The 20,674-nt window shown below is 49.1% G+C and overlaps 1 protein-coding gene across 1 annotated transcript in view; it reads right to left on the reverse strand.

Annotated features, from left to right (window-relative positions):
- MCF2 (MCF.2 cell line derived transforming sequence) overlaps positions 1 to 20,674 on the reverse strand; it is a 63,497-nt gene that overhangs the window by 38,541 nt on the left and 4,282 nt on the right. Inside the window, exons 2-4 of the mRNA XM_026082692.1 lie at positions 7,084 to 7,152; positions 6,156 to 6,270; positions 2,075 to 2,165 (exon numbers count right to left, since the gene is read on the reverse strand). Of these exons, the coding sequence (XP_025938477.1) occupies positions 2,075 to 2,165; positions 6,156 to 6,270; positions 7,084 to 7,108 (231 nt within the window). The 5' untranslated portion in view covers positions 7,109 to 7,152. The remainder of the gene's footprint in view (positions 1 to 2,074; positions 2,166 to 6,155; positions 6,271 to 7,083; positions 7,153 to 20,674) is intronic.

Here is a 20,674-nt window from a genome sequence, read left to right on the forward strand (position 1 = left end):
GGCCCTGCCTCGTCCTCCGCGCCCGCGGCGCGCTCCGGCTCCCAGCCCCGACTCGCTTTTTAAGGTGGAATGCCAAAAATCATCCTAGAACTGGGGCCCGCTCTCTGCTTTGGGGGCTGAGCCAGACCTCCTAATTTAAAAAAATTACCTTTTCTCCCCTATTATGATCTGAAATGGATGTTTTAAAGTTGTTTAGGGCTTTACGTGTGAGGTGAGGGAAACTACTCATGTGCAAACCTGAGGCTTGGCACATAGGGCCTGGCTTTCCCAAGCAAGTACAACTACGAGCCTACCTTGCCCAGGCAATTAGTGCAACTCTGAGACAAAACAGCAAGGAGTTAAACAAAAATCTGTAGAGCCTGATATAAAATTTTCCCAGATCAGATGCACGACTGCAGAACTGCAATGGCATATATATACTCTGAAAAAATCAGGGCACTGTGCATTTCAAATTCAGCTTATTTGCACTTCCATATTCCAAAATTATAGAGATGAGAAAAAGGAATTTTTATTGAAGCATGTTATGATTTATCATTGGAAAGAAGTCCAGATTTAATCTTTGTGTTACCTGCACAAAGGCAAGTCTGGTAAAGCACCACCTAGACACCAAGACAGCCTTCTAGGGCCAGACCCTCAGGTTTTTAAGGCAAGAATCCCAAGACTCTTAAGATTTGTGAACACAAATTTCCTGCTTCTTGCTCCCCTTTGCATCAAGCACTTCCACAATATTTACTCAGACAGCCCTGACACAGCAGACAGTCACTTCTCTTAATGGACAAGCAATGCATACACATATACAAATAGGTCATGTGATCAAAACAATTATATTTTCTTATTAAACACAGTGAATGACACTTCTGTAGAAGTTACAGATCAGGACAGGATTTTCACATTAAAAACTTCTAGACTATGCAAAGCAACTGCATCATTCTAAAAAAAAGTTCTTGCCAGCAGCAGTTCAAATGCTGGCAGAAGAATTGAATTTTGATGATCACTTTAAAGAACTACTTTTTAAATGCTCCTTTTTTACTAGCACACCTGGAAATTCAATTTACAAAATTCAGAAAAATCGGAGCCTAAAACATTGACAAGTAGTATCTTATGCACACTGCAAAAAGGTAATCCTCTCTTAAAACACACACCTTCTACTGGATGTCTATCAGCAAAATATCATTAAAGCTCAAACATTTTTAATGCTAAGTTTAGCTGGACCAGTACTAAATATTAAGGTGGCATAAGATTTAAGTTTACCACATCTAAGCAGATTCAGCAAAGAGCCCTCTTTCTCGCTACATACTCCTTGGTTTCATTCTCTATCAGATGGATCTATACATCGAACTCTGTTCAATGATTACAAGAAGAAAAAAAGGCAATAATAATACACTCAGAACATTTCCATTTACTTACCCACGTGGCATGGTCCAGTTGGAAAAGCACCTAGCAATTAGCTCCTACCTATAGTCCATTCAATTATAAAAGTGACTTTTCTATGCATGCAATAATAGCATGTTCCGATTTTGTAAAGCACAATGCATTGCTGAGTTGCAAAAAAGCTTACTTCTGAGATATTTCAGAATATAATGATGGGTAGCATATAAACTGATGTAATAGATATTTAAAATTCATGAATGCATACATACACATTCAAAATAGATCCTTTTCCACCCATGCACACATACAAATGATGAGAAGCCTGTTTTAAGAATCTAACACTTTCAGTCACTGACAATTAGGTAAATATATTGTCACTAATAACCAGCATCTAGAAAGAACATACATGCAGTCAAATTCTCTACCCAGCAAAAGCATGGAACAGGGCACAAAATGCATTCGGACCGCTATGAAGAAAGCACAAACACCAGCAGATGAATCAGTTAATGCTCAAACAGCTAATTTATGCATTCAAATCAGGCATAGAGCAATGACTGAATTAATTATAGGGCCATAAAGCAGACTGCTTCCTAGAGAGAGCACAAGCATCATTGCTCCTACTCTCTGATGTTTTCTGAATGTGATACATAATGGACATGACGCCTTAGTAAATTAAAAGGAATTAACATTAAAGAGGACTTACTGCTATTTTTTGAAGAGTCATTTTGACAGATGTCCACGTATCCAATCTTCTGTCCAGGATTAGGATAAATTTGGTGTCAGACTCATGTTGACTATGAGATAAGAAAATACCAAGTAGCCAGACAACATTTTGAGGGAACGTGACTGTCCCGAGAAAAGCCCCAAACGCAGGAACACCGAACACAAAATACATTTTGACCTTTGCTCAGTTCCCCAAATTCCACCTGAAAACACTTCCCAGGGCAGCCTCCGGAGAGAAATTTGGCAATGCCTCCTCGCTGCCAGCCCAGCGCCAGCTTGGCCGTTGAGACGGGCAGCACCAGTTGCGCCCGCGCGGACGACAGCGCCCTCGAAACGCGTGCCGCCGCCACGGAGGCCTTTGCCTCCTTGCTAGATGGGCGAGCAGCATCGGGCATGCACGTGGTCGCGGGCGAATTCCTGTCTCTAATTCAGACACTACCTTATCGAGGAATCTGGTTACAGCTCTTCAAGAGGCTCAGCCCGGTGACACCACCGACGCCAAGCGTGGTCTGAATTACAAACTGGAACCGTGCTTGCAGGCAGGTAAGGGTACGCCCCAGGGCTTGTAACCCAGCGCTCCGAGGCGAGTGTATTTACAGGATGGTTGGGTAACAYTGACATCTGCACCGCAGTTTTGTGGACGCGGAAAAGGGATAGCCGTGTTACGTGCCACCCTACCCGCGCGTCTCGGGGCTGCGGAGATGCTCCTGGCACGCACGGGAGCTCATTCGAGCTGCGTCAGGTATCTGCGCGGGGCACGACCCGATGAAAGCGGCCTGCCGCGAGCAATGTCTTAAATAATTCTTGTGTTTGGCAAGTGAAAACACATGATGCTTTACTCAGAGCGATTACTCAGAGCGATCACATGGCAGACAACACTTGGCAACTTGACTACATTAAAAAGTCATTTAAAGCCAGCGCAGGAGTATCCATTCAACGTACATCTTACTACTTCACAATGTGATAACTGCACCTTCTACAAATATATTTAAAAGAAATTAGAAGTTGTGCTGATAGCAAAAAAAAAAAAAATTTTGGCCCACAACAGTTGTCTGAAGATATGCAGAAACATCCAGCTCCCAAGCTCTCCTATAAATACATCCTATGGATCTGGAACATCACACCCAAAGCGCAAAGCTTTCATGCCTGTTTATAATTTATGTAGGGTCACTGCGGCCTACCACAAAAGAGAACATTAGTAGGATATTTTATACATGGGTCATACACGCAATTTTTGCATGTAATAAAGTCTGAAGTAACTTCACACATTACGACTGGGAATAAGGCACAACCTTCCAGCCAAAACTTTTTCCAGCCAAAACACTGCTGGCAACATCAGAAGATTCTGCACGTTCACGTCAGTTCTGCTGACTTGCCAGCATAACCCTCACCGGCAGCTAAACAGTGGGGGTGAGAGGGGATCACAAGGATCCTTTTGTTTTAGGTAAAAATAAAATTGGTTGAGTTTTCAACGTATCTTGAAACTTCCAAAGGTATGTCTCTGATCAGAACAACCCCCTCGATATTTCACGCCTAGCTGCAATTCAAAATAAAATACTGTTTACACAACACTGCTGTCATCTTAATTCCCAAAGGCAAAAACCCAAATCCAAGCAATAGAGAAAAGGCAGTCAGACTGCGGTACTTTGTCAGTTAGCAAAAGTACGCAAAAGTATGTCATTTCCTCAGGATAAGGACTTATTCAGAGAGCAGCCTCTCAGCAGGCTAATTTACTTTTATCAGTTTCCTTAAAGCCACAAAGAAGAAAGTTCCAAAGTGTACAAAACCTTGAAACCTTTTGGAATTTTTTAATTTATTTTGGGGCTAGCAAGCAAATCTACGACTGTGTGCAATCCAGGCCTTGCAGGTGTATCAGATTTCCAGCCCTGCAATGTACCTTTTAGACTGACAATAAAAATAAATCAATGCATTCTCACAAATGTTTGCAAGGCGTGAGTTTATTTGCAGCCAGCGGTACGAGGATGGAGACAGATAACTGGACTGAGGCATTAGTTCTCTCTGGGTGCTTCCTGTCACTTTTTTTCCTTACCCTGTATTTTGTATGTGTTACAAGATACACTGGTCTAAAAATAAGACTTGTGATGTTTTGCAGAAGGACTCGAAATTGGATCCCTGAGTCTGCAGTTGTGAGATTTATCACAGGACTGAGAGACTCCTTGTGGCTGGTCGAATCAGAGCACACGCTCAGGACCTACTGCATAATATTTCAGGTCAGAATTATTTATAGCCAACAACACCCTTCGCCCTTTCATTACTTCGTGTCATCAGCCGTGGCTCTAAATCACTTTGTACTTTACTTCAGAGTGACAGCATAAGTCAAATATGCAAAGCTTGTCTAAATACGTAGAGGCTGTATAATCAAGAAGATCACTGATATGGTCTTTCCTCCTTGCCACAGCGATCCATCACACGTGCAAATGCCTCTCCTTAAGCCCACCATCACACGGTGCTGTTGAACAAAGCCCCCCACCCAGCGCCCCGGGGCGTTTTGGTTTGCGGGCACGGTTTGTGGACGCTGGAGGCAGGTTGGTTGTTTTTCTATCCGGCTCTTCTCTGCAACTGTATTCTGCAGCTTTCCCTCGCCTGCGGCGTGGTTCCAGCAGATCCCAAAATAAAACTAACCTGGCTGCAAGACTCCACTTCCCCCAGCTCTGCAACTAATGCCCTCACCTTGCCGAGCGGGGAGCAGCTTGCAGCCCCTAGCTCCTTTCCCTACCCCTCATTTCCAGGAGAAAAGTACGTGGCGAAATTCAGGCCCCAAACGCGAGCCCTGGGCCGGTCTGCGACCCCGCGGCAGGACACGGCACCGGGGCCGGCGAGGCCTCCAGCCCTCGCGTCCTCACTCGCACGATGCCCCTCTCCGCTCCCTGGCCCCGCAGCATTTTTACTGCCCCGTGTTAAAAGGCACATGTCAGGCACTGAAAGAGGCTGTTTTAATGGCAGGAGGAGCAGAGAAGCTTGATTAAAGAAGTGGCTTTACAAATAACACGCTGAACGCGTTTGAATCACCAGCAAGCTCTCATTAGGTTTTTGATCGAGTTTGACCTCTTCCAAGGCGAGCGAGACTGCTAATCATGCTAACGCCAGGGTGTGTTTGCAGTCACGCGAAATACGAAGTCCTGCTCAAACTGGCGGCGCCGAGGCGCGCGGGCAGCGATGTGGGACACCTGCATGGCAAGAAGGCACGTGGCTTTGGCGCTGCAGGGAGCGGGAAACCGTTCCGGCCGGTCACGGGACTGGGACCGCGCTCCGTGCCGAGCCGGACACACGAGCGGGGAGAGGAACCGGGGGCCCTTTTTGTCCTGCAGAGGTGGATAAACATATGGCACTTTCTCCAAGGCAGCTGCTGATGGAAAGTTCCCATCTAGCTGCCATCAACCTGCTCTCCCTGAAGGAGCACATTTGCCAAAACAGGCATTATTCAAGGAAATTAAGCATTCCAGGTAACTGAGTCACCAGGCTCAGCAGCAAGAAGTGCTCCCATTTATCGAGAGTACAAAGCCCTGTACGTGGCAGACAGACTGTCAGCCGCTTGACCCTGAGGTACAACCCATGATGGGAATTACAGCGTGCTGCTGAGCGAGCAGGCATAATGGGGACCCCAAATGGCTCTGCTCCTGTAATTATTCTCTTCCTCCGGTTACACTTCTCTCTTTCCACAGTAATGTGCTTTCTATTTGTACACGTCAAAATATTATTCAGCAGTGGCATGGCATATTTAAGTGATGACACATGTCAAAGCTTAAGGACAGCCTGCTGCTAATTAGAAACTTAATAAGCCAAATCTATGACACACGCAGGCTGACGAGTAATAGGGATGGTGTCCACCTTCTCCTCTGCGGTTACTGGTGCATTAAACACCACAGCGAGACATTGCAAAGGCTCGTAGTTCGTTGTTCGCCTTCTCCCTCTTCCTCGCTTTGACGGCGGGAGATGCCCCTCGCCCCGATGGGTGACATTATCCGAAGATCCCGCGCCCGATGCCAGTCGGACCGACACCCTGGCCGATCGCCAGCAAAAGCTAGAAGGGAGCGACGTACCTCGGGACCGAAGTTAAGTACGTTAAGACTTTTGCTAAGATCTCCTCGGGCACTTCGTGGAAGCGAGCGTTGTCGGGGAAGGTGATAATCCAAGCGTTATCCTTCCCGCGGCCACCTGCAAGGAAGACAACAGGGCTTCTCTGGACGCGTTCTGCAGCAGGGCCAGCAGCACGGCCCGGGCGCTTGGTGCTCGGCCAGCCTGGAGCTTGCCACAGTTCTCTAGAGATTTTTAAATCTCCAGAATAGCAAAAATCTGCCCTTCCCGTTTTGAGCTTGACTGCACCATTACAGCATGGTCTTTAAAAACCAGGGTTGTGTCTTTGGCTCCTAAATCCTATTTCAGCAGTGACTGAAAAGAAACTATTTTCAAAAATGTCTTAAATACTTATATAAAAATACCTTAATACCTATCTTAAAAACAAATATATTTCTTCTCTGACAAAGTAATCTGAAAACTAAGAAGTGATCTCAGGATCATCTTTTGGTATTATAGGCCAAATTCTAGCGCTGGTTACAAGCACAAAACACACACAAACAGGTGGTAGAAATAAAATTATTAGGTACCACGTATTTCCTTTATTGACTGAGCATATTTTATTTCACGTGGGACAGCAAAAGAAGTCAGATATACAAAGGCAAATCTAAGAACAATGTTCTTGAACCTATAGAAATATATTTCAAAGAAAAATGCTTGTTAATGCATTGAAGGTTTGAAGATAAGAATATTTTACAGTATACTTTGAAACAGAAACCTAATATGCTCTTTCAAACCACCACAATGTTTTATTAACAACACTTCTAGTGGCACTGGAGACTACCTGATGGATAATATCCCATGTGCAGTATCGTTTTGCCAAATAGTGCATAAGTTCATCTGGAGTATTTAATTACCGCACACAGAGAACATGGAGAAGTTTGCCGTACTCACCAGAAAGAAAAACAAACTCTTTCATCAAATCATCACTGATGTCCTTTGCACAGATGGGTATTGTGGTTTCTGGAAAAGGCAGAAGCGTCAATCAAAAAGACAGCAAAAATGCAGASCAAATGATTTTATCAACTGTGCAACCCAAAGGTGGGACTTAAACCAAAGGGGGCTTCCCAAAACTATATATCAAAGATCACAACCAAGAATATTGTTTTCCTCAAAACCAATGTTTCCAATGATTCCAACAGCRCAAATGCCATAATTCAGTAGTAAATATATTCTGTCAAATGTACTAAGAGAGAAATGCCTAAGAGTTTAAATGTTCTCCACTCAACAGGGCATTCAAAGCAATTTTTATATTTTCAAGTTACAAATGTTATTCCCCTAACTCCCCTTCTTCTTTCTAAACTTGGCAATATAACGCGCCAAGGCTCTGCTGGGAACAGCGGCGTCAAAGACTGCTGAATAAGGCTGGGTTTTGTACTGTTGGAGTCTTTAGTTTTGAGCAAACAAGCTTCTGAGATCAGCCTGGCTGCTTTCACCTGGCATGGGGCTGCATGCGCTGGAAAGGCTGTTGTTTGGTTATTAGATTTCTTTTTAATTAAATAATGGGAGAGGCTGTTATAATGCCATAGTTAGCACACTGTGACCGTTTCAGTGCCAATGGAGCACATCGGAACAGCGTACATAATTTTACCTCTCACCGTGAGAAGCAAACAGGGATCAGACTCACTGAACACAACAGCAGCTTATAGCCGGTAGACGTTTTCCTGGATTATCTATAAATGGAATCATAGCTAAAAATTAAACATCCTTGTTCCTGCACATAAATGTTTTAAAACACAACTATACAGATTAACGTATTCGTGCTTTCTGAAAATTTAATTTTAAACACTGATCGTTTTACAGCGTTGGTCCCCAGGAGTAATCTTTGGGCTGTTTTAAATCACACTGGCTGCATACTTCAGCACACTCCTCTGTAATCGGCAGTTATTCTATTTATTTTTTTTTTCCGCAAAAAAGCCCTCTGGTCACTTATACTTTATYTAAGGATTTTTCAAGCATTTAATTGGCTGTACCGAGCCGCACCACCACAGTCCACAGTCCACCACGTCTGGGGTACTCTGCCTTCTGCTATTCAGACTGCTCCCTGGCTGWTCCCGTTTTTAATGCACACTCTGCTATTTTTTCCTCTTGTAGATAAAAATGTTATTTTTGTTCTTTAAGGATCAAGCCTCAGCCCACTGACATCTGCAGTAACATTCTGGATTTTAACAGGCCCCAAAAGTGTTCTTGGTAAGAAAGAAAGTTTATTTTTTCAAAGGGATTTCAAGTATTTCTCTTATTCAACTAACTGCTGCAGCTAACTTGGGGGAAAACAGTGGTAACAGCTTTTTTCTGGAAATATTTTCCCTACCAATGATTTCATATCGGTAAAAACCACATTTAATAAGTTAGGAAGCTCCAGTACCTGAAGCGTATGATATTAAACACGAGGATCTTTGAAAACACGAGACCAAAGCCCCGCGGCAGGAAGGCTGTGCTCAGACGTTTGCCTCCGCTGCTCGCAGGAAGGTGGGGAGCTTTTTGCACCTCCGTCTACTTCCGTGAAGATGCAGCCACGGGCAAGCCGGGAGAAGTTTTGCCCTGTGATGCAACACCCATGCATGACTCAGGAATACACCAGAGCAACACCAAACACAGCGACGGTTTTACAATAAATGCAGCTTTTGTTTTCCCTTCTGTAGCGATACGGAAGGGAAACGCTGGCTTATTAATAGCTGTCAACAAGCAGTTTAGCAAAAGGGGGTTAACCTTTGCATGGTAATAAAACACTTAATTAAAAGCAGTTTCACAAGTCATCTTCTCACTGAGAACAATCTTATATTTTGCAGTCTTAAATTAAGCTGGAGACAACTGTAATTGGAAAAAAGTATCATTCTTCCACAGATAATTTCAAAAAAACAACAACCAAACAAAAAACCCTCCAGCATCTGAAAAACATGTGCTCTAACCACAGAGTCTGGGGCCTGCTGCGCCAGGCCCTCTGCAAACCTGGGGACAGGTGACCAGTGTCGCAGACCGCCTGCAAGCCAAGCAGCAAGGCGACCCTTCTCGAAGGGCTGCAGCAAGGAACTGCCCGCGCGTCCCCCAGCCCCGGGCCACGCTGGGAGACGTACGCAGCGTTCGCAGTCTCGCTGTGCAAGGCYGGCAGTAAGCGGCGGATGGCCACAACGCTCTCCTTGCGTGTGGAAACGACCACAGATGCACCAGGAGGGAGCAGGTCTTGAAACTCATGATTTCCAGCAAGGACCTCGTTCTACTTTTTTTTTCGTTCCTATGAAAGTCTTATTCCTGACATCAGCACAGAAATAGAGACCCAGATCTTATCCTTGACTTTAGCACAGAAATGGAGACCCAGATTCCTACAGCCTGCTTATAATTTGAGTTTCTTGCTTTTTAAGGGACCTCATTTTTAGAAGAGGGCACTCAGTGCCTCTGGAAAATCAGGCCCTTCTAAGCAGTTTCAAGTTGAGCATCCAAAATAATAGCTCATTTGAGGAAAAGCTAGGCAGGAGAACTTTGCTTCAGGCAGAAAAGGATCAGAAAGCGTATCCCTTACAAAYCCTCCCAAACTTCGGGGGGAAGAGAATTCAACAGCCACATAAGACACAGGAGCAGGACCACTGCGCGCACAACAGCATGCCGATTGTATTCCCCTTGTAGCCGCTCCTTGGCCAGTCCCTCTCCGGCGCTCGGCTGGCATTCATCAACAAATTCAACTTCCTGGACAAACGTTAGGGAAAATAAAGTGCTGGCATCAAATTCACAAGCGTGCTGCTGTGCCCATGATGCATCAAATGGGTGGAACTATAAATCCTCTACAGAAGCTCGGCCTTTGTCCTAAAATATTCATCTCTGGGAAAGGAACAGTGAACGGCAATGCTATGCAAAGGGGCACCAAAGATATCTGTCTTTCAAAGAGGGCTTCAGGGGATGTTTGTTAGCAAGCTGATGATTTCTTATTTGAAGGACACTCTTGGGACAGTACAGCAAAAGACGCCAGCGTATTGCTCAGCATCAGCTATTAACAGCAGAGCTCCAGCAATGAGCCCTTCACAGGCTGCAAACACTGAGTAACTACAGGGGTGGCAAAACCCTACGGAGTTTTGTCCTGAAACTACTAGTTGCATGCAGGCAAGGGAGTTTAAAGTTGCTCCTGGGAGGCCCACGTGAGCTGCAGTCGCTGTGAAGCAGGTAAAGCCTTGATACCTGTGAGTTCAGTGCCCACTGTCTGAGCCTTCGGAAATCACTGCTCACTCCAGGTTACGCCACACCGGGCTGCATCTCGCTTTGCAGAAGGGGGGAAAAGTCAAGGTTTCATGCGAGTCTGCTCTTTTCCCTTATAAAGAGGCTTTGTGATCATTAGCTATTATATAAAGGAGTAGTGCTGACGCAAAATGAAGCCTGAATCCCTCGCGTTGCAGTATCCCAGAGTGCTTTACAAACACCACTGCTATCCCCATGTAGTTGGTATGACCTTATTATAAGCAAACAAGCATCTGTAGGACAGGAAGATAAATTGCCATAACACTTTAGAAACAGTTTTTATATAGGCCTTAAGCTGAGTATTTATAAAACACTGCTGCAATTATTGCATTCAGAGGTATGTATCTGAAAGCTTCCTCTGCTGAGGAGATTGTTGCCATGACACAGAGTTTCTGAGGATGCATGAAGTCAAGCAAGGAAAAGACAACGGAGAAATACAAAGCTCTTTATCCCTCTGAGAAGAATTATCGCGGCTCAGCAGAGAGCCCTGCTGAATCTACCCCGTTCACCCTCATTTGGTTTATTCAGTCCAGAACATTTGCTGGGTCCTCTCCATCTGACAGTATCTCAAGGGTTTTGCACCAACTGCAGTTGTAGGAATGATGCTTTTTCTCCAAGATATTCCATTTCAAGGTGATTTGGGTATGGAGGAGCATTCGGGTACAGTGGAAGTATGCACAGGGACACTCAGAGAGATGGCTGCTAAAGTCTGAGTCCAAATGCCACCTCATCACTCATAAAATACAGCAGCCTGGAGACTCGATTAAACTTGGAGTGCTTTGCTCTTTGGTAACTATTGTTTTCTTTCCTTTCTAAACTTTGCAGGCCCACACCATCTGCAAAGAGCAGCTGTGTAACGCATCTGCCAAGTTGATGTAATAGCTCCTTACATCTACAACACTGACCAAATATTGTTTGCAACTATAAAATACATTCGGAGATGGCTTCATTGTGAATGAAGAATAACAGCTTTTTATTTGAGGGCTGTTGCCATAGTCCAGAAAATAAAACTGAGCTAAATCAAATAAAAAGGGCAAAGGAGCATGTTTAACTTCATGATTTGCTCGTTCCCTGCTTGTTGCCCAGGTGGACATCTACACTCCCAAGAAGCATTTGTCCAGTGTCGAGGGAGCCTGCAAGTCAGCACATTTGTAACCTATTTTCATTTCTCTCGGTGACTTCCTGGGTCAGCCTGGGTCATCAGCCAGTTTCTGTCTTGGTCACCCACCYGCAGGAAGGCCCACCTGACTCAAAAAGTCCCCTCCACGCCAACGATGCCTGTAACACAGACAGGTGCGGTGCTCAGGGAGTTTTCTGACGAGCGGGGTTTCTCCTAGCTRACATGGGAACTTCTGTCCAAAGCCAGCACCAGCATGAGCCTCCCCAGCAAAGCTGCAGGAGCGCGAGCTAGGGCTGGGACATGAGGATTAAGTCATCCCTGTCCGGTCTGCTTGGACTAGGAGCTGGAACACAAACCCTTTACAGCAGAGGGAGTGCCCCAACTACTGACCCAACGCAAGGCGGAGTGGTGCCCTTTCAGCTGCTCCCGTTAAATTTGTTCCACGTTGTAAAATTAAAGGGTGGAAACACGGTTTCTACGATGAGAATGAGGAGAAAGACCGACACCACCCTGCAGTCTGTCCCTCTTCCTCGCTCTGGGTAGATCTACCCCATTTCATAGCCAGAAAGCAGCACCATAAAGGAGCGACTCTGGAGCCCATCGCTCAGGGCTCTCGCTTTGGGTAAAGGGGGCTTCTTCACTTGAAATACAGTTATCATCTGCGCAAGCAGAAGAGCTCCACCAGGAAGAAGGAAAGAAATCCACACCACAGCAGCTAACAGCGCAGCGGACAGGGCACCCCCCGGCTGCGGGAAACCCAGGTCTCCATCGCCCCGGTAAGCGTCCCGGCCCACCAGCTGCTGGGTCTCTCACCCTCTGCCTTCTCATCCAAAAGCTTCAAAGGACTTTGGGCTCGGTCCAGTGCACAACAGGAAACATCGTCATTCTTTCTATCGGCACACCATGTCCAGAAAGCAAGGTGGAGGGAGTTACTAGAAAAAAATACCACTTCAGACTGTCTCCAAGCTGCCCTCCCGTAAACGGCACGCTTGGGCGAGGAGGTCTGCACAAAGCCTTGCAGGACGCGCTGGGCTGAGTGACAAAACGCGCCTGCTCCCGGCCTGCAGGGACGYGCAACGCAGGGACACGCGGGCCCCGGGCCTCCCTGCCCGGGCACGGTCTCAGCCCGCGTCCCCCCGCGAATCACAGCCCGCTTGCCCCGTCCCCAGGCAGCGGCTTTCGCCATGAGCTTCTGCTTGCAGGAGGATCCCAATTTCCCCGTGGCGGGACCCGCCCTCCATCCTGCCCGGTACCTGCGTGGGAACAGGACCTCGCAGCGCTGGGTACACGCACGGCACGTGTTTAAACAGCGTTAATGAAAACAGGAGCCAGACCCGGCTCTGGCTGCTGGCCAGGCAGCACAAAGCTGATGGGGCTGTTTGTGTAGTTTCGCTCTATATCTTCATTAGGGAACGTCCATCGGAGAACAGGACGCCGTACTCCTCCGAACACAAGGCCTATTGTATTTACAGAAAGCTTATTTACAGCGCCCGACCAGAGCAGAGGGCTGGCGGCCAAGCGCCCGAGGCCTCACCCCGCTTTGGGGAGCTGCAGTCGAAGGGGGGTGTTGGGGTGGATGGCCTTGGGCTAGCGCGGACAGCAGGGCGAGGAAAGGTTTCCACAGCCGCCAGGACTGCAGGTCTCGGGGAACGCGCCGGCCGGCTGGAGCCGAGCTCCAGCGCTGCCTCCGTGGGGACAACGCACGGCCGGTGCCAGGCAAGCGGGAGGCACCTGCCCTGCCTCTCCTCCATCCCTCTGCGTTGTGCCTTCCAGTTGGCAACACAGACACTCAGCCGGATCAGAGGAAACACCACAGTTAATGCTGTCACTGATTTTTCTTCACCGAGACCTCAAAAAATTCAGGCATTTACAGAATATCAGTCACAAAAGCAACCAGCCAGGACTTCGTGGCTTCCTCTCTTGGGACCTGAGGCCAAGAGATCATTTTCCTCTACAAGCGAGCGGGAAGCAAGCTGGCTCGCAGGGGCTGGCCGCACTCCTGCCAGCAGCAGGACAGAGCAGGTCCCATAGCAGGGACTAACAAAAATCCATAGGGCCGAAAAGGAGAGAAGCCTGCTAATAAGACAGATCTACTTTTAGTTCTGCCAAAGCCATCCAGAGCTGCAGAGCACATGGAGCTCAACGGCCTTATGCTGGAATTACACCTTTATAGCCTGACCACAGATTTAAACCCGTGGGGAAGTTTCCCCCATGTGAGGAATACCCTGTGATGAAGCATAGCCTGTATTACACAAATCCACCTCTCTTATACCCCAGAAGTTCAGCTGCTAGAGAAACTTAGGCGCTTGGTTGTGCGAAGTGCACAAACAGCTGCGGTCCTCCTCTGCACATGCAAATGATCCGAGATAGCACTAGCTATATATGTAATTACTAGTCATTTCTAACAGCTATCCTCCGAGCTGCACACACCCTCGTGTACACTAAAATACACGCTCAACTGCTCACGCATGCTGCCCCAACAAACATGCCTGCTCACGCACTCTCATGCGAGCCAGCGAAGTCGCCGGGGGGAGTATTGCGAAGCCGAGGCTCTGCCGCTGCGAAGGGGAGCCGCATGGATCAAACTCACTGTTAGTCATTTAAGCGTAAGAACACAGTTTCTGCTACGGGCCTAAAGACCGACACATTCAACAGGCTGCAATTCCAAGCGGTGCAGCCATTCCGCTTGCCAACGCAGCGACACAGAAGATCCATGAAAACACGGATGGCAAAAAGCCTCCCTGCCCTGGGCTGCTGCAAGCCCCTTCTGCGTGACAGCAGCGTGGCACAACAGACCCAGCGCGCGGCCGCAGCTCCCACCCCGCAGCAGCCGCAGGCTGCGCACGAACACCCGCATCGCCCCTCTGCGGGCAACGGTCTAAGGGCTTGCAGCCATCAGACAAATGCTTCTTAATTACAGCAAGTCAAAACCAGATTTTCATTTGGAGGCAAAGAGTAGTAATTAGATTAGATTCTTAAATGCCTACGTTTATATGAGACATGATGTATTGATCCTGAGGAAGGCGATGGGCCTCCCAGGCTGGTCTGTCAATAGGCTCATGGCAAACCTCCATCTGTTGCAGGCGGAGCGTTCAGTACAACCTCGACTTGGCAGGTGCTCACGCAAAACCCGCTTCTGCAATAAGGAACAATTTGCAGGCAACTAACCCCCAGCAAAAACAGAGGCACAGACACGAGTTTCCAAATGGCTCAATTTTGATCTCGGTTACTATTTCCTTGCGCCTGCTCAGAGCCACACTGAGTTCAAAACCACGCTGAACGTGCTGCAATTACATGCCTCAGAAAAGTCAACCTCCGAGCAAGCTTTTTTATCAGCAAGGCTKCTGCTGGTTTAATAAAGGAAGGGATCACACTGACGTGCCCCCAGCATCCGCAGCAGCGAACAGGGGCATCGCGGAAAAGGGCCTGGCTCGAGCCGAGCCGAGAGGAGCGCGGCCAGCAGCCCGGCCCGTTCAAGGCTAGGGAGACGGTCCCAGCCCTCGCCCAGCCACGTGCCACCGCTCCCTTGTTTGTGTTCGTGCTGCCTCTCGTCCTCCTCCGCGGTGAGCCGGGTTTGGCAGACAAGCCCGCGGGCACGAGTCACCTGTATTTTTGCAAGGCTACTTTCCCACGCGTTCAGTCCCCCCCACCCACCCCGGCTGCTCAGGAGGCACCAAGGGCGGCCGAGGCAAGCGGCAGGGGGAGAAAGGGACGTCTCCCTATGCCCGCACGTGGCCAGGAGAGGCTTAGCTGCCACCTCAAGCTCCTTCCGTAGCAGAGCATCAGCGCAGCGAGGGGGATAAGGGAGCACAGAGCAGCGGGAGGAGTTGCACCCAGGGGACGTCCCGTGATCCATGGGCGGATGGGGTGTATTTAGAGGGAACCGATGATTCAGAGGCTGCAGCACATCCCTGGCCACCAATCTCCACGCGGCGGTGGGCTCCAGAGGGTCGCCGAGGCGCCCTGGGGGGCTGCCAGGAGCCTGGCGGTGACGGCAGGGATGATGCCCGAGAGAGCTCGGCGCACACGTTATGGAGCCAGGTCACAGCAAAAACCCTTCTTTAGAGCCTGCTGGGTTCCAGGCAAAACCGATTCACAACAGCACCCGCCACGCCACCGTTTCACCCAGGCCCGGCCACCGCAGAGCCCTTCCCCTGCCCAGGACCGCCCGCGAGGGTATGCCGGGGCCAGGCTCGCCCCTGTGCAAGCTCTGTCCTCTGCTTCCCTCAGCTCCGGCCGCGGCACGGAGCAGGAGACGGGGCATGGCACCAGACGGTCCCTCTGCTCCGACCTGGCAGCCGCACTCATCTTCCCAAGGCTTTCCCGAGTTCGTCTGCAAGCGATGTCCCAGTTCAGGCACAGTTTCCCGCCACCCAAATCTGGGAGTTTTCTCAGCTGACTGAAAAAAGATAATGGATAGGGAAAAAAATGATAACACAGCACAGTTCAGGCTCATGGACCACCGTGCAGGCAGGGTGCCAGAAGGGAGGGACGGACCTTTGCAGGAATGTCCCCTGGGATGATCCTTACGGGACGGGCTGAATCATAACCTTACAATAGGAGCTGATGAGCGGCACCCGAAGCCGGAGCCGAGGGCACCGCGCCAGCACTGGGTGCAACTGGCCCTCCGCGCCGCCGCGCGCCGAGCTGCCAGCAAAGCCCCCAGCACCTGCTCGGCACCCGGCAGGAACCGCCAGCCGGAGCGACGCGGCCTCGGCAGCAGCAGGGGCACCCCGAAAACTGAAGTGTCCCAGTTTCGTGGGGACAAATCTCTCCCTGCTCCCTGATGGAGCCACCTCCCCAACTGTCCCCTCCCTCGCCCCTATCTCCCTGCGGAGAACGGAGCGAAGGAAGGAAAATCCGCCGACCTGCTGCTAGCACGCTGGAGCCTTCTCCCTGCAGACCTATCTGCGCGTCTCAAGCCCAGCCTAACAGCAGGCAAACTGCACAAGCTTTGCTCGGAGAAGGCTAACCAAAAGTAAACCAAATTACAGTTAGGCTTACATATTCTCTCCTGTTATCACTGCAGCTAACCTCCTCGTGTGGCAGAAATATTGGATGCTCTGGCCTGGTTATGGCCAATGAGGCTAGCTGTCTTTTCACATCAGCCCTAACTAAGCAAAAATTGGAGAAGATAAAAGCCAGCTCAGCTATACATGTATTTATATTTATCACAAGAAATGTAATAAAAGTTTCTCAACACCCACCCTGTGGATTTAAACTAAATCAGTGTGTGGGAGTTGAGAAAATGTAGTTTCTTGCATTTATTAAACTTATGTCTGAGCTTCAACATATATTCAATTTTCTCCCATTCCCAACTCCAGTACTCTTTACTTATGGGAAACTCAGGAAAGAGCCTGCAGGTGTTTTGCCCATCAGCAGGGAGGTGCATTGCCAGCTGTGCATAGGAAGGTATGCTTAGCATCTGCCATCAGCAGGCGCCTCCCTAGCCAATGTCATTAGCCTCCAAAACGTATCACATTCAGCTCAAAAGACTTTCAGAGAGTCTGCTGCTGAGCCAAAACACATCAATAACGTTCACATCGCCGCTCAATACCACGCAAGTGTTGCTTCTCCAAGCCAAATTCCAGCTTTGTGCACAGCCAAAGTAACTCACCTGCTTGGGCAGGAGCTGTGGACTTGCAATAGCAGCAACTCCTTGGGCCCAACCACCTGTTTATAAACCTGGAATTAAGTTCACTGAAGTCAATGGAACGATTTATTTGCTTTCACAGCCCATGCAGCCAGGAAACTAAATTGTACAGCCTAGTTCCCACAGTGGCGTAACCGAGGAACTCTTACTGCAAAGTTAGAGAAATTAAAAACAATTTTCCCAAATTAAAAATGAAAGTGCTCGATTCTGTCATTCCAGTGTTGAGCAAAAGCACATATCCAGATCCAGCAAACAGATTTCCGGCTGCAGGACAAATCAGTGGCATGGAAACCAGGGGGAATATTGCTTGTCGCCTGCCTCCCACCACCTTGCTCCTGGCCGGACCATCCACAGAACAGCACGTGGCCAATTGCACCTTGCAGGCGTCTTGGCCAGCGCATAATTCCCAGGAAACAGCTCTGCCCGGGGGCAGTCTAGCCGGGCAGCCGAGGTGGAGGGAAAGCTCCCTCGTAGTCAGCCTGGGCTCCCTGACTCAGCCCCACTGCAAAGCCAATTCCAGCATCGCCTCAGAGCAAAAAGGGATTTGAAAGCCACGGCAGCCCCAGCCGGCACTTCCGTCGCGACACTGCAATCTGCCCCCTGCTCCTTGCGCTCGCGTCACCCTGCCCCAAACTTTGCGATAGCCTGCAATTTTACAGCATTAGGGAAGCTGTCGGATGAGATGATTGAGGTTTTGGTGGCTGAGTAAGTAGGAAAAGGAGGCGTGCAGGACCCAAGCTGAATTTGTCAGGCACGCAGGAATGACCTCCTTCACATGGACACGTGTCAGCTTGAAGCGGCCCATTCGTATCACAAGGTTGAGGGTGCTCGCTTGGCTTGTGGCTCCCGGATTTCCTTACAAGCCATCACACTTGCCAAAACCAACTTTAACGAGCGGCTCCTGCTCCAAGTCAAACGCGCGGCGCTGCCCGGGCCCTGGTTCGAACTCCTGCGCAGCCCCGACTCCCGGAGCGTTGCGGAAGCTCCTTGTTTCCAAGCAGTTTAGAGGCAAAGGCAGCGTTTTGGAAGGCTCTCTCTCTCCCCCACCATCTTTTACACTTCAGTTGCTTGCCTCCCACACAGACCTGCTGTCATTTCACTTTTGTCATGGTAAATGAATGATAAACCACGAAGCTGCAGTTGTAGCAAATGCGATTTATGAAGAGGAAGCACATCCCACGTACTACCGAGCGCTCCCGGGCTACTAGGACCGCTCCGCGGCTCGCCACGGCTGCAGCACCTGGCGAGGTTTGCACCCGTACTGGCATCCAGCTTTCGCAGCGTGTTGGGCTCGTACTCTCACAGCTCGCAGAGTGTGTCTACAGCTTTTTCAAGGAAAGAACAGCTATAAAAGCGTTGGAATTTATATAGTTTTAAATATCACAGTAAAGCAAACATGGGAGAAGCTCACCTTTTATTAGAAACAACCAACAAGTTTCCAAACCTGATGTTAAAAGATGAACCGAGATCAGGCTGAAGGCTCAGAAATCAGAGATGGGGCGGGGGGGGAAACCTCCCTATTTATTTTTCCTATTATTAATCTCATGGCTTGGGGGAACCTTACTCAAATTTGCATTTTTTTTAACATCTAATCTTAAGAATCCATGTATATCCCAAATCATGTGTCCGGATCCTGCAGCTATCACCGCACAAACGTGCCTTTGTGCTTGGGGGGAGTTTCTGATTTTGTATGAACACTACGCAAAGGCCATCGGCAACGAGCTGGGGCCCCGCGCTCGCGAGGAGCTGCTGCCCGGCTCCCCCCGTTTCCGTTACACCGGCGACGGAATAAGCTCACCATCTGTGCCCTCGTCTCCCCGTCACCCAGCTCCGCACACAGCGTGGGTGTTTTGTCACCGACACCAGCGGAAGGAAGATCAGGCTCTCTCAGACGATTTTTCTTTTTAATCGCACCCATTCAACAGCCTCCTTTGCTAACTGACTGCGATCTCCCCTCTCCCCCCTGCCCTACCACCCTGAAGGGCACGGAGCGGCCGGCACGGCAGGCAGCGGTCTGACCCGCGCCGGGAAGCGCCCTCGCGCGCTGCCTGTTGCGTTCGCACGAAGTAGGTCAGCCCGCAGCGAGAGGGGAAGGTGCCAGCTCGCCCGCTATCGCACAAGAGCGTGTGCACAAGCAGGTACGGGGAAAGAGCTGCCAGGTTGTTCAGCCTGCACCCGCGACTTCCCCCCGGACACGTTCCTCCCGCCCGCTAGGCTCTGCTTTGCAAAGAGGTCAAGGGAACCGGAATTAGACTGCAAGCTTTTGGGGTCAGTGTGTCTTTTTGGTGCCTGGCTTGGTTCCAAGCACGCTGCCAGCTGCGAGCAAATATGGAATAATGAGCGCCTTGGTTTTCCAACGAGGGAGGGTGCAGCGACACAAGATGCCACCACCTTTCCTGGATTATTACAGGCTGCACTGCAAAGAACTGTTCTCCCCACAAGAAAACAAAGTAACAGAAAAAAATCCAGGCTCAAAACAGTTTATGAGCAGATCATTGATCATCAAAGGAAACATTATTAAGGCTCAAGAGCAGCTTACAGCCTGCAGATAACAGATCCGACTGGATTTGCTTCCCCTCAGTGCCTCTACGTTAAGGGTGCGCAGCCACGTAACTAGAGCAGTCACTACAACTCTGTACCTTCCTGGATGCAGCCTGGGATTAAGGGACACTGAAAGACCTAGGAAAAGGGGAGAGAAGAAGGGCAGCCTAACAGATAGATACACACATTCTACATCCACCTACTGCTTTGCTACTTTAGAAACTAGGAAAGGGCAGATTATAGTCATCAGGCTGAGACACAGCTTTACAGGGAAGACTTATTTTGTTTTGGCCATGGGAAATCTGAGAAGGAGTAAAGACTACTAGCAAAGAATTAACCTTTTGCTTATTGAAAACAATTCTCTTTCTTCAGATTCATTTTGAGCAATGCATTCCAATAACAAAAAGGGTATGTCAGCAGCACAATGTGAAACAGCCTCTCCTTAAGTAATGAGGCCATTCTACACTGATAATGCAATCCATCAAAATAAATAATACTCAGAGCCTTAAAAAAAAAAATCATGCAACAAACCCTACCAGAGGCTTCCTAGAAAGACAGACTTTGGTACTAACAGCTATTTGTCTGCACTGTCTTTACATCCCAATTCTGCAGTCCGTGACTCAAATCTCAGTTTCTGCGTGTGAGAAGTTGGTACCTGCAGGTTTACTGTTCGCTCCTGGCATCTCACTGCAAAAACCCAAGCTAGGTTTAACTCGTCTAGATTAAGGATGCTAGTCCAGATCCCCAAACTGATCCAGGCGCCTTAAGCAGAGAAGCAAGCGGCAGGTAGGTACCTAATGCGAGAGGAAGCCCTCGGCATGCCCACGGAGCCGCCGCAGCGCCGGACGGCCGCGGCGCCAAGTTTGCACGGGCCCTTCCTCGGGCGCTCAGAGCGGCAGCAGAGGCGGCTCGGCAGCGCACCGCACCGCACCGCACCGCACCGGGCC

Source organism: Apteryx rowi, unplaced genomic scaffold (genome assembly GCF_003343035.1).
Source record: "Apteryx rowi isolate R43461 unplaced genomic scaffold, aptRow1 scaffold_59, whole genome shotgun sequence".
NCBI lineage: Eukaryota > Metazoa > Chordata > Aves > Apterygiformes > Apterygidae > Apteryx > Apteryx rowi.